General features: G+C 37.2%; 1 protein-coding gene across 1 annotated transcript in view; it reads left to right on the top strand.

Annotated features, from left to right (window-relative positions):
• Nucleotides 1-231: 231 nt before the first annotated feature.
• Nucleotides 232-14,886, top strand: part of opn5 (opsin 5) — a 40,376-nt gene continuing 25,721 nt past the window's right edge. Inside the window, exons 1-2 of the mRNA XM_058612698.1 lie at nt 232-432; nt 14,407-14,547. Of these exons, the coding sequence (XP_058468681.1) occupies nt 14,421-14,547 (127 nt within the window). The 5' untranslated portion in view covers nt 232-432; nt 14,407-14,420. The remainder of the gene's footprint in view (nt 433-14,406; nt 14,548-14,886) is intronic.

The following is a 14,886-nucleotide window of genomic DNA, read 5'->3' as shown; positions in this document are numbered from 1 at the left end:
CTAATGTCATATTGACTTTATAATGTGTGTGAATCTGTCTGCGATAAAAGTCCCATTTAGATGAGATCACTGACTTTAGACGGATGACCTTTTGAGAGTATCGGTCCGCAAAAACACACACACACACACACAGGATAGAGAGAGAGAGAGAGAGCGAGAGAGAGAGAGAGAGAGAGAGAGAGTTGACGCTGCAGCTGACAGGATGAGCAGAGCAGCAGAGGTGAAGAGAAGTAAACCACAGAGAGACAACACACCCAGTAACTCACTCACTCATTCACTGAGCCACCGTTCACCAGGAGCTGAGGTGAAACTGCAGCTGCTGCTGTCACTTAATCTCACTGCGCACAAACTGCCGCTTCTCACACTGGAACTCATTATTATTGGAGTGGAATTAAACTCTTTCTCTGTCTCCCGATGAGCGCTGACCAAAAGGTAAGTTAGATATTCATTCTCATGAGTGGGTGTGTTTGTTTACTCACCATGTGTTCCACGTTGGCTGTTGATATAGTGATATAACCTTGTGTTTGTCTCAGTTACTTAAGGTTATTAAATGAACAAACCAGTTAGAAATATATATATAAAAAATAATAATAATTGATCTATATATATGCTCATACAACTAGCAAGAAATAATAATAATAAAAAAAGCTATCCCCTTTACTTAAAACCATGCTTCTTTTTATTGTCCAGTTGCTATAATAATATAATAGGTTAAATAAACACTGCCAGAACCTTCCATTTCAAGGATAATTATCACCCGGGCATATTAGGAGAGGTGCAGGTATTAAATTAAGGATTAAACCAATTATATCAACACTGATACCAAAATAGATAGACAAGAAGATGGTTGTTGGAGAAATGAAAAAAAATAAACAAATCCACAGGTGGCTTTTTCACTGTATTGTCCAGGGCATAAAGTACAGTAATGACATTAAAATCATAGTCACAATTGTAAAATGGGAATAAGGAAGGGAAAAAGTGCATAGTGGACCAAAAGGTTCATGTAAATACACCAAATAAGTGTCTCAATGGACAATCACAATAAAGTGTCACCCAGTTTTTGAAGGCAATCCATGATGATACAATTGTGGAGGTAAAAAATAAATCTTTCATAGCATTCTTAAAATGTAATGGTGAGAAAGCTGAGAAGTTTATACGGTTATGTTTAATTTTCCTAAGTGAACACTGGCTTTTCTGGCATCCTCACTCTTTGCAATCCCACCCATGTCTGTGTAAATAATCAGTTCCGTCTGCAGAAGAATGCATGTCCCTTCAAATTAGGGCTGTATGGCAATATTTGTTAAAGCCAAAATGTTTGTCAAAATATCCTTTTCACATGAATTATTGTTTTAATCTATACACGTCTTATTCTACAGCCTGAAGAGAACATCTTTGCATCTCACAGATCTGCACAGATATCACACAGTAATCATTTTAAACGTGTTTTTGAATAAAAATGAGAATAGTAAAGTGAAAATTACCACTCCCTCTGATATCTCGAATCATATCGCAATCACAAATCTTGTCAAAGTAATTGCAATTAGATATTTATTCAAAATCAGCCCTACTTCAAATATGTCTTTATACAAAAGGAGATGAATGTATACATTGTCATTCACCGCCAGTCGATTCTATATATGACTGAGTTCTAAATCCCACAGGACTATAAATAGAATCACTAGAACTCCAAAATTCCTAATGTGTGTTATGACAAAACCAAACAGTTCAGGTTCGAAAAATACTTAATTTCCTTTTCGCCCAAAGGGGAAAATCAGGGCATGTGGGCGAGCAGACAGATGATTCCTACACATGGACATTCCATCCATACTCCATACTTTTTCTGTGTTTTTCTTGAATTATTAAAGGAGATACAGTTTTCCACAGCATCCAGATAATAACACAGATGAAAATAATTGAAAGGAAAGCTTTGACTAATTAGCTTGTAATTCTCGCTCAAGCTTCAAATGCCCCAAATGTTAAAACCTCTCTAATCTTACAAACAAATTAGGGCTCATCTTGTATTCATACAGTAAATATGAAATATTAATACAAAAATCTGTGCTTGAAACCAGTCCTAAAATATGGTTTATAGCACTTACACACATTTTCTTGTGTTAGAGAAATCTGTGCTGGTTTATTATACTGTCATATACAGATTGATCATTGACCCCATAGTTACGTATAATATTTAATATTGGTGGGAAAATTGGATTTCCGTATGATAAAAGACAGTCATTTTCAGATATCAACTCAGGAAAAGGTCAAGAAATTTGAGTCTGGAGTTTGACGTTCACATGTTTTGACATCCACAGCAGGAGAACGTTTGGGTCAGATGCATTTACTGTAGCGGGAACATTTCTAGAACATTCAGGGTTTAGGGTTAGAGAGGTCGCGCACGGGTCGATCTTGCAGGAGGCGGGGTATTTTCTGAAAATATCCCCGCTGTATCACATGGTCTCTCATTAAGACTTTTTCTGGAAATTTGACTATAGGGGAGTTGGCAGGAAATAATGAGCTCTGCAAAATGGGTTATATTATGTTCTTACAAACAGAGGACAGCCCCTCAGGACAACCCAGGCTTCAGTGCATGTGATATAGAGAATATAGATTTTTAAACACACATTATTAGGTACAAAAAACACCCAATACAGTGGCAGGAGTAGCATCTGGTGTGTTCTTTTATTTCATTAGCATCTGGTGTGTTCTTTTATATCCATGAGAACTGCTGCTCACTGGATATTTTCTCTTTTTGGACCATTCTTTATTCTGTAAACACTTGATATGGCCATGCAGGAAAATCCCTGTAGATCAGCAGTTTCTCAGAACAACAACAACAATGTTATTTATATCACGTTCTCCATTCTCAAGCTTGTTTGACTGTGTGGACGTGACTTAAGTTGTGATTTTCTAGTTAGATATCTGTGTATAGCATGGAGTTGAATGCATACCTAATAAAGTGGATGTGTATGTAGCGTTAATATTTTAAGAAAAGACATTTTGACATTATAAATTCACTGGGGGTAAAAGTGACAACATTTGCCTCTGAAATGATGTAGAAGTAGGAGAGAGTCATCGAGTGCAAGTGCTTTAAAGGTTTTACTCCAGCACAGTGTTTCAGTTATGACTGCTGACGTGTGATGGTGCTGAAATCCATCCTGAAGCCTCTGGAGCGTGACTGACCCATCACTGTAGCAGATTTCCTATTTTATTTAAAGCATATTATTTATTTAATAGTTGCTAAAAAGTCATTTTATAAGTGGTGAAATGATTTGTGACCCAGTCTGCGTTGTGTGATGAGCCATAGCGAGCATGGAGTGAGAGGTTTTTGTTTTGCGCGTCTGCTCTCATGTGACGTGGAAGACCGGAGATATCTTCGTCGTCATCATAGATCATTCGATAGCGCAGTACAATCACAGTCTTTCTGCTCCCTCTCACTGTGAATTTTCATTGAAAATAAACCCTATGAAATGTCTTCTTGGAAAACTTTTCTTAGATGCTGCTGGGGTGCTGCTGGGGTCAGGTTTGGATACAGGAAGATCGCGCTTTTTTAAGAGACTTAAATGTGTTGGTTTCTTGTGTAGATTGCAATGACGTCATCGAACCAGCGGCAAGCGATGGCTACGTGAACCGGTAGATCTCGACAGACTAGAAACTTTTAAAGTTTAAAGAGTGTGAGATTCTGAGAGTCATGTAATGGGAACTTAGCTTGAGTTAGTCCACCTCAAACAAGCTTTATGGAAGCCAAAGACGGTGAATTAGTTAGCTGAATATTACTGAAAGAGATAAATAGCGTATGCTAAAGCGGAACTGCAAGTCTGGTCACTTTTTCTCCTTTTCCCTACATATTTTTATGACACCACCGGAAACATCCATCCATCCATTGTCTTTTCCCTTTTCCTCACTGTTGTAAAAAAAAACAACAACGTTGTTTGCTCTTCCTCGCTTCGTTCAACAACTGTTTTTAAAACATCTTACATAACGCTATCACTGCCTTGATCTTATAGCTGATACCTGTGTGTGCGTGTGTGTGTACTGCTGGGAAGCAATTTGTGTTTCTCACAAGACACCGTGTGAGACCTCCTGATTCTGAGGAATCCGGATCGGCGTTCCCAATCTTGCAAGGCTGGTTTTCCGCTAACAGATGGTAGGGCAGTGGAGACAGCCCACAATCTCCATTTAACCCTCACAATGACTCATTAAATTAAGTTAGAAATCCTGAACAGTTCTGCTTTAATTAATCTTTTGCACCTCATGTCCTGGTCTGCTCCTTGTACTGTATGTACATGGAAGTGACACATTTAGTGTTAGAAAAAAACAGTAGTGTTCAATGTGGAATTGTCGTTGACCTTCAGTTGACTGCAAAACAAACTAGATTTCCATGTGAGCAGAGCAAATTTATTCATACTGCAACACATTTCTTTTAATCATGCAGAACGTTTTTGCCCAGAATGGTAAAATTATTATTCATTTCATACTTTGCATCCAATCAACAGCAAGAAACAAAATATATACTTGTCAAAGTATATATTTACATTTTTTGATGTAGAGAACAGTTTGATTTCCACGTCCTGTCTGTTTGTGTGGATAAATATACCACTTGAGATGATTGTCCTATTTGTGGATAACAACTTTAGGGCTAACCACTTTTTTGAAGTTGCTGCATTAACTGCAGCAGCAACTAGTTTATTCTTTTTTTTTTTGGGATGTCTCTGCTGTGTCCACCAGATAATAGGCCTCGGTCACCCAGACCATGCATTTGTTTGTGAAGCAGAAGACTGTCAGGCATGTATCTGCTCTCTGCCACACCTCGGTTTCTCTGTAGAATAAGATGGGAGAGCTTTTAGCTGCTCTGCTCCCCATGGTGCTGAGGGCACAGTGAGGTGGATGGAGCAGGAGGAGGATCTGAGGGAGCGGGAGGAGGTCAGAGAGATATGGATGGGTGAGGTTGTGGATGGCCTTTGGAAGGCATGCAGGAGGATTTTGAATTGAATTCTGAGATTGACCAGGAACAGCTGCATTCTGGACCAGTTGAAGTTTATGGAGGGATTTGTGAGGGAGACCAGAGAGGAGAGAGTTACAGTAATCAATGCGGGAGGTGACGAGGCTATGAACAAGGATTGAAGTTGTATGGGGTAAGGGAAGGGTAGAGTTGATTAATATTGCGTTGATGGAAATATGCAGACCGGGTTATAATATTGATGTGGTTCTTGGAATGATAATGTGCTGTCAAGGATGACACCCAGACTCTTATTAACTCATATATGATTCAAGGGTCTACAAAGTTAATGTAATACATGTTAACTCATAGTTAAAAGGAACACTGAGTCCAATGTTACTAGACAGTAAAAGCAAAAGAAAAAGAAAACATTTCTTCGTGACAGAGGGTACTGGTTGGTCTATTCCTTGCACTAGTAGGACATGGAGGATAAGAATAAAGCAATAGCAACCAGTCCTATGCACTAAATAATACAACAAAGTGAGCCAAAATGGCATCATCAGTACAATACATCTTCCAGATGAGACAGAACTTGAAAAAGATGGTATCCCAGCTGGTACTTTTTCTGGGAAACAAGTAATGATTAAAAACAGTGCAATCTTCCCTGTATTCAATGGGAAGACAACTAGTAGGTCTAGTAGGTCTACTAGAAGTCACCTCCCATGTAGATCAAAATGCCTCTGTATGCAAATGAATAAACCTACAGCCAATCTGATTAATGATCTGTATGCAGAGCGACAGAACACAAACCACAAACATGCTTACGTAGTTTTCTAGGAGCAATGGCTATCTAGTAATGGGGTCTGACTTTTGTCTGGGGGAGCTCTGTGGAGCAATTTGCTCAAAATGGAAACAGCAGCCAAATCGAAAGCCAGCTGCTCTTCAGTGGTCCACCATGTTGGAAGTATACAAAAAGCTGCCAGATGTTGCTTCTCTGTCACCATTGTGTAAAGCCCTTGTTTTCCCTTCTTTCTGAAATTCTGCAGTTTCATAGTTTGAATCATTTTTTATTGATGGTGGTTTTATTTAGGGCAAATTCTTTGACCCAATTCTCCAGACATGATCTAAACTCCACCACCAATACTCACACAGGACCTAGACTCTATTAATACTATATTGCTACAACTGTAGGTCAACTGAACTGTGTATGGAACCGCTACTGACTGAGTGGTGGAAAAATCCAGGTATTTAGCCTCTGAAGGCTGGATTCCGGTCTCAATATTTGTTATTTTACATGACCCATTTTCAGGTTGTTAGATTCACTGTGAAAGACAGTTGTTAGGGTCACCAAGTTTGATTTAATTTGTTTTGATCCATTTGGAAATAGCTCAGTCCACCATTTTTGGACAGTTTTCAGAAAACTGAAATGGGGGGGAACATCAGTAGGACAACAGGGCCTCAACAGACTGAAGATTAAACTGTTGGCAGCAATCTGAGGGAAGCAGTTTGAGAAATGGGAGAACAACTAAAACAGATATTTGTGTAAATGCCAACATGTTAGTGAGCAGAGCAACAGTCTTCAGAAAATGTGGCTTCATGCAGACAGGGCGAGTATTTGAAGGTAAGCATAAATAAAGATCAGAAAGGAATGCATCATTCTCTTGCCAGTAACATGCAGGGGAACATGGTTAGCTGAGTGGCTGACGCAATTTACTGATGTAACCATGTATAAAAACCAAGCGGGTAATGTGACCAGGAGCAAATAGGTGAAATGTACCTTTCGTTTCAGGTTTACGTAACAACTTCCTGTTCTGTAATGTACATGTGTTGCTTTGACACCATGCCCTGCCAAGCTGCCGTGATGACACACATTTTTCACTAACCGTACCCTTAAGGCTTGTGCTAAACAAACAAGCTTATAAAGCTTTAACACATCAAGGACTCACTTTCATCCCTTGGGACATGTGCTGATTTGTGTTAACTGGAGAGGTAGATTCTGCTGTAAAATCGGTTTCTTGTTCAGGCTGCATGATATTGGATGGACAATTTGCATGGCTATTATACTGTATGTCTTTCTGCGATATAGTTGTAATGTAACATTTAGGAGGGTGTGTATTGGCATACATTTAATATTACCCATATCCATGTTTGTATAAGTGAATATTGGCTTTAAAATAAAACTTGTTTGGTTTTTGTAACCTTAGAATAAGCCTTTTATATTTACTTTAGGCAAGGGTCTCGCTTTACAGAGCCATGTTTTTACAGCAGCCCGTAAGGATGTGTGTTTTGCCTCACACAATTATTTGCGTGTCCATTTTCGAATAAAGAGAAGGGCAAAAAAATAACTGATACATACCCTCCCAGTTTTTGGCACCCTTCCCTTTGGATACCAAGCACAGTGGTCTGGCTCCTAAAGGGTGGAGCTTATCACACTGTAGACCATTGATTGGTCGACGGAATCATGACATGGTGACAGGAAAGAAAAACGGAGGTGTTATTCATTGCAGCCTATTTTAGCTTTCTTTCAAACAAAGCTTGTCCTTTTCTTGCGATAAATAGCTTCAAGCCACATTGAAACAACACAGAATGCTGGATGTTATCCATTGTTGCTTACATTTATTGTGAAATTTATAGTCAAGCTATACTATGTTGTACTAGTATGATGCTATGATTTTGACATACAAGTCACATATTTCGTAAGTTGTTGCATGATTTATGTGTAAAACTTCCTTTCTTAAATTTAAAACTTTGTTAGCACATGAAATTAACATTTGAAACATAATTCGCTATTTAGCATTTTACCAATTCCTACCTCATGTTCATCCATTTGCAGTGTTGGGATCTGCTCTTGCTGTGAAAGTGAAATTGATCAAGAACAGATGTGATGTTTTTTTTGCACATGTAGTTCTGTCTGTTACTCTCTGCAACAAACAAAGTGATAAATGAAGAGATTTGTTTGAATAAAGTGGCAAAACTGGTGTAGCATTACATGATTGATCTCCTCAACTTAGTTGCTTTCAGACATGCACTGTAGTCTGGATATTCTCTGCTGACTGTCTGTATGATATAAATCAAATGTCTGCAAAAGTTGGTCTGGACATTCTCTGTAGATTCTCCTGTCAACTCCCAAGTCAAATCACCAGTTAATATCAAAGTGAGCTCATGGGAGAATGCAGCAGGAGAAATTCTTGACAATCCACAGAACATGAATGAGCAATTGTTCTGCCTTTAGCAGGCTCAACCTATATACAACCTATTAAAATGGATATCATTTTAACATACAGAATACTATATGATGGTAATATTGACTCTGCTGGGATAACCATACCATGGTATTTCAATAACCAGCAAGATTGATTTCTTTTTTTGTGTGTGAAATACTTCCTCTCAGCACCTGAGAGGGCCAAAAATGTCCCATCTTTATGAACTGTAATCAAATCACATTTGTATCACCTGAATCTGTTTTTTATGTTTGAAGCAACAAAATTAAGTAACAATTATTTATTTATGAAAAGATTCCTACTCTTTATTTATTATACAGCAGTCAATGGGATGGATTACCAGTAGGTTTAAGTATGTGCCAAAGTAAAATAAATACATTTGAGGCCAGGACCTCAGAGTGAAAGCATAATAACATGGATAGCATGATTTTATGTTGTAGTGACAGAGTTTGTAATTTCTTTTTTTCTTAATTTTTGTGCAGTGTCAATTACTCCCTTTCAGCACTTTAAGGGCCAAACATGTTCCATCTTTAACTGCAATCAAACAAAATGTGTTTCATCTTAGACTGTTTGTTTTTAAAGCATAATTCCTGATCATATTGTTTTCTGAATAGAAGCCCACTTACCATTTATTATACAATACCTTCATTGGCTGGATTACCTGGACATTTCTGTCTGCGGCAACATAAAAGTAATATATTTGACCTCAGAATGAAAGCATAATAACGGAGGGATGAACAAATTAGTTTGCAATTGGTTTCAATGACGACATGGAATGTTAAGAATATAACTATTTGTTTAACAAATGTGTCATAGAGACAAAAGTCAATATTGTCAACTATATGTATCATACAAACCAGGATTTGTATTATGTCAACCTCCTGCTGCATTTGTCATGTGTGAACAGCAAACTCCTCACAACCTACAGACTCAAATCTCTGTTTCATGTCTGAAAACAGCTTAACTTACCTTAATATTGCATGTCCCAGGGGTATGACTATTGCACGTGTCTACATTGAAATGTCAACGCTTAAATGGTACATACCCTAGTGTGAATTCATTCTTAGAGTTCCAACATAACGTTTCTAAAACAGAAGCATATTTAATGCACTGTTGATTTAAACCAATGCTTATTCTAATTATATATTGATATATGATATGATATATTCTAGTTATGCACATTCATAGCAGTCCTCTGGGACTGATGCTGATGAAAAAGATTAATTCAGTCGGTGTGCGCAAGACTGCTGTACTATGGATAAATATTATTTAAACCAGAAAAAGCCATGACAAGAATTAAGGAGGATTACTCACTTACTGTGTTCTAGAAAGAAGATATTGACATATGCAGTCTCTTAATGTGGTAATTATTTGTATGGCAATGTGTCGCTTGGATATAAATGGTGAATGGTGTGTATTTATATAACTCTCTTCAATTAATGGCGACCACACAAAGGCACACATCTATATGTGCGTAACTGTTTCTATGACGCATCATTCACAGCTGGCAGGAGCAAATTACGGTTAAGTATCTTGCCTGTGGACACATTGGTGGAGAGAATGGTGGAGAGAAAGAGAAATGTAATTTTGGAAAATTACCAAAGGAATACGTGCTCTTTTTGTGTAGCTAATCTCAGTCACTTAAGAAATAACTCAATTTGTGGATGGCCCGTGATCAGAATTGCAGCTGTAGCCATGAACGTAACTCACACAATTAAGTGAACTGGAAGATGAAAGTGAGGTGGTCATGTGATGTTAGTGTTCACTGGATTTCCCAGTCCGCACTTAAAATTTGATCAGTAGATTTTTAATTCTGGGAGAACAGTTATTTTATTAGGTAATTCTTGCTCTTTCTCGCATGCCAGGATGATATTATTACTGCGATCTGTTGTGGGATGCCAGGACACAAAGGTGTGCTATACTGTTAATGAGGACTGACTGATGTAAGTAGAGAAGAAGAATAAAGAGGAAAACACAAAAGTGTGTTATGATATATGGTTGTCATCGTGTTGTTGACTGTACTAGTTAAGGCTCACACCACAACGTGATACACAATCTATCTCTGTAGATCTTGGAGAAATTTGTATTATGATTTTATTTTTGTTTAAATGTATAAAATGTCAGTAATGGTGATAAACTGAGAATTGCAACCTTTCAGTTCTTCTGTCCTGAGCTTTTTAGCCCCATTCTGCTTACTTTTTACACAATTGAAAAAATAATTAAACCATTGTCTCTATTTGTGGGTGGAGACCAAACCCAGAGCCAAATGAGTAAATAGCTACAGAAAGACAACTCAAGTTTGAACCCTTTTAAGGCATACTATGGATGTAGTTTGATAATTTACAACATTACTTCCTTTTCTGCAAGTCATATGGGGTGAAAGACGCAACACAATTTGAGGCTTTTGAAAGTGATTATTCAGAATTTACAATGTTTAGTTCACAAAGTTAAAAGTCCAAAAAAGGAAAAAAAATATAACAACCCTTTGTTGTTTCATCTTCTAAGTTTTTTTCTCTTCTATATGTTGCTGAGTTGGGAACTTACATAAGCCAAAATGCTTACAACAGCCTTTACATCATTTCTGCTTCGTTTTGGACGATTTTTTAATGACAACATTCACTTTGCTGTCTCTGCTATGACATCTAAGGAAAACTCTCATCGACTGTCAAAATCCAATTTGTGTGCAGTGACAGCTGTATAGCTGTTTGGGAAAAACCCCGACTGGGTTAATTCATATCTGGTAGAAAGATAAAGCTAATCCAAATGTCAATGTTTGCAGTTTTACCTCGAGGATGGAGTCAAAGGAAAACAAAAACACCATGAGGCTGAATTAATAAACCAGCTGTCAGGTATTAAACATTTCTTTGTGTGTTTTGTTTTATTTTCTCATCATTTAATTTCAGGGCTGTGTCATCTTTGTCTGACAAAAGTGAGAATGAAATTCACATTTATTATATGACAGACCAAATTATGAAAACATATATTTACAAAAGGTTTGATAATTACTTTAATCTGACAAGTTTCAGGTACAACTCCAGAAGAATATAAGCAATGTAAAGCAATGGGATTTATTCTTGATTAAAGCCTGAATTTGACATGTTAACTATGCATTCTGGGTAATATCAAAGCATTTCTCCTATTAAATAGTAACTATCAAGTATTAAGCTCGGTCACAAAGTTTCACAAAAGCAAATCTGGGAGAGTTCGTGTGAATTACATTTTGTATTTCCATGTATTTCCACTTGTAACAGTCACTTACCTTAAGATTCTATAGAAACTGAATATTTACATTTATATAAGGGTGCCATATCTTCCAAATAATGAATAGGATCATTGGATCAATGGATTTTTAATTTTCTTAATGGAGGATCCTATAGGCACTGGTTGAAGTCTAATTTATAATTCCGTGACCACATTTAAAAACTATGAAATTTAACGGTTTTGGTGATTGTTGAATATTACCCGTATGTATGTTAGACTGTGTGTGCTGCACCAAATTGTACAGGACAGGATGAGGGAAGAAATGAAAAGAGCATGAAGAGCTGAGCAAAGGGTTAATGGATGAAGTCCAGCATTTCACGTCAGCCTGTTTTTATGCAAATGTTCAATTTGCACACTCAGAAATGTCTCATTTAAGTTTTAACAGGTGAAAAGGTTGGCAAATCTATAAAAGGGAGATGCAAATGGGTGCAAAATTAAGGAGGTTTAGAAATCACATGAATGAAACATCCCTATAGCTCAGTTGACAGGTGGTAGAGGTCAGGTAGAATTTTGCCCTGGCCCATATTTAAAATAGTATCATAGAATACCATACTATACAGCATTTCCTGTTACAACAGTTGGAAAGCAGCAAATTACATCGACTGTAATTGAATAGCTTTTTGTACTCTTTGTAGACTCAAAATCTGACAATTTAAATTGTATTAAAAAAATGTTTTAATTGATTGAAAGCCCAAATGTATAGATGTATAATATGACTACTGGCATTTGACACCTTTAATGGTTGTATTGTTTGAAAATGTTTTATTGGATGATAATTCTTAATTCTTCTTTTTTTTTGCCACATGTCAATATGTTTAATTTGCTACTTAACTTATTTATAAAGGTGTTCCTTCCATTGAAAGCAATAGTTTGATATATGTATATATATATATGTAAGTTAGTCTCTCCTATTTATACACAGGTATATAGGAGAGACTAACTTCTATATTTTACATGAGCAATCATTTTAATTACAATTTACTTAAGTAGGTTTTTAGAATGGTATTGTTAAACTGCCCGTAAGCAAATTCAATAAATGAATACTACTTTTACTTGAGTAGATCATTTAAATGATTTTTCCACCTCTGCCTGTTTCCTTGTATAAACATGACAAATTATGTGATTAGTTTCTTCCCTCTCTGACTCATTACAGACAGACAGTTAAATCACTGATCAAGACCCACCTGTTCAAACTGGCATTCCCAGAGCTTTAACAGTCATTGTTTAATTGATTCATTTCATTAAGCTGTTCTGATTTGTTTTGTTAAGCGTCTTTGAGTTTCTCTGCAGTCTTCTGTTCATTCATCATTTGAAACCTAATTTTCAAAAGTGTCCTTTTGTCATTTATATATTCAGGGTTCCTACAGCTTAAAGAAAGTTACATTTAAGACTTTTTTAAGACTTGGAGTGACATTTAAGACCAATTTTATAGTAAACAAAAGTTAGTTGGGGACAACCTTGCCCAAATATTTATTTCAAAATAAAACATGACTTTTTGGTCCAGTGCAAAAGTTAGAATACCTACTTCCCGGTGTTGATAAATTATTATTTTTTAAATCACTGATACCAATTATTACAAAACATAATCATGAACGCCTACTTCCTATGTGATAACATTTTCAATGAAGAAATAGGGATTTAAGACATTTCAATTCTAATGAGGGCCTTGTTATGAATTCAATTCCTTTTAAGACTTTTTAAGGATCCGCAGGATATAACACATTTTCTTGTAGGGTGACAAAGAAGAGATTTCCATTTTTTATAGTTTTCCGTGCACTTTGAAACTACATAAAGCAACACAACGACACAAATACAAGGAAGAACATCATGGAGAGCAGAACATCATTTCACACTGTATTAAAGGCCCAGATAAGATTTGGTAACAGGTAGTGAAGGAACCAGCCTAGAGTGTCACAGCTTGATTAGCTTTAAGTATCAATCTTGTTTTCCGAGAAAATTTAAGAGCGGCAGATCGGTGGACCTGAGAGAGCGTGAAAGAACATAAGTAAGAGAAATGTAAGGAGGAGTGAGGCCATTCAGCGATTCACTGGCAAAGAGAAGGACGTTGACACGGGTTCTTAAGCAACAGATATGGATTTATACACTTCCAAGATGTATATTTTCTAAAGAAATAGCTTTTTTCTATCATCATTGAACATTTAATTTAGTTACCTCACTATACCACGACAGTGCAACTGAGCAAACACACCACTCGCACCATAAGAAACCGAGCAACTATATAAAATTGACATAGACTGTGGATAAAAAGTGGACATCATTTTCTAGTTTGTAGGATGTGGCTAACCAAGAAGTAACAATTTATTGAATAGCCACTACTGGCTGATATCAATAGATGCAAAAAGAGCTCAGTTTGAATGGAAGATGGGAAAATTACCCTAGAGAGATTTTTTCACATCCTCTTCAATATGATTTTATTTTATTCTTGAAACAAGTGTCTTTCTGCATGGAGTTTGTGTGTTCTCTGTGTGTGTGCATGGGTTTTCTACGGGTTCTCCAGCTTCCTTCCACAGTCCAAAAACATGCAATATGGGGCTTAGGTAAATTGGACACTCTAAATTGATCATAGGTGTGAGATTGAATGGTTGAATGGTTGTTTGTCTCTATATGTCAGCTGAGGGCGTGTACTCACAGTCATCATCCCAACGTACAGGGAAGCTGTTGCTGTCCCTTCTGTCACTGAAGAGAGTGAGGCTCTGTTTACTCCTGTGACATCTGTTTGTGATTGCTGGCGTGGACTCTTGGAATTATAGAGGATGCAGCGTTGTGGATATTGGCTCATGAATTATTCTATACACGCATGTATGGGTTTGTGTTCCATTTACTGTATTTATGGGTATAATCGCGTCAGGATGTGTCCTGTTTACATAATACCAGTGAGTGTGTGTGTATATGAACTTTCCATTTCTTTTTTTTTCATTTTGAGGAAAGAGGTTAATTGTTCCTGTAACCCTTTCCTCCACTTCACAGGACAATCCCCACTGATGGCAGTGATGGAGAATGAGACGTGGCCCTTGTACGCCTCCCATCATTTGCTCCGCGGTGACCCCTTTGCCTCCAGACTCTCCAGAGAGGCGGATATCGTCGCAGGTTTTTACATCTGCATCATAGGTCAGTCTGTTATGTGGAAAACATCCCTCTCCTAGATAATGTCATCGTTTCACTGAAAGTGCTACTGCAATCAAACTTGATGTTGGCGTTCAGGGAGTGTGATTATAAGAGGAGTCATGTGGCATGTGTTTGAACTTCTATATTGATAACTTTTGATGAGGCCTTTCAGGAGCTGTGCAGTTCTGTTTTGTTATGACTGTTGGCTGAGCTCCCTCTTCCCTTTTGTTTTCCTTGGATGCAAATCTTCTTGAAAAGCTGCTGTGACTTAATCCGAGCAGGCCTCCTTTTTGGCCGTCACTCATCAGTTGTGTGCCATTATGCCTCCTACATTATAGACAT

This window comes from Solea solea, chromosome 17, assembly GCF_958295425.1.
Source record: "Solea solea chromosome 17, fSolSol10.1, whole genome shotgun sequence".
Lineage (NCBI taxonomy): Eukaryota > Metazoa > Chordata > Actinopteri > Pleuronectiformes > Soleidae > Solea > Solea solea.
Note: the sequence above shows the minus strand (reverse complement) of the source record. Positions and strands in the feature narration are given on the sequence as shown.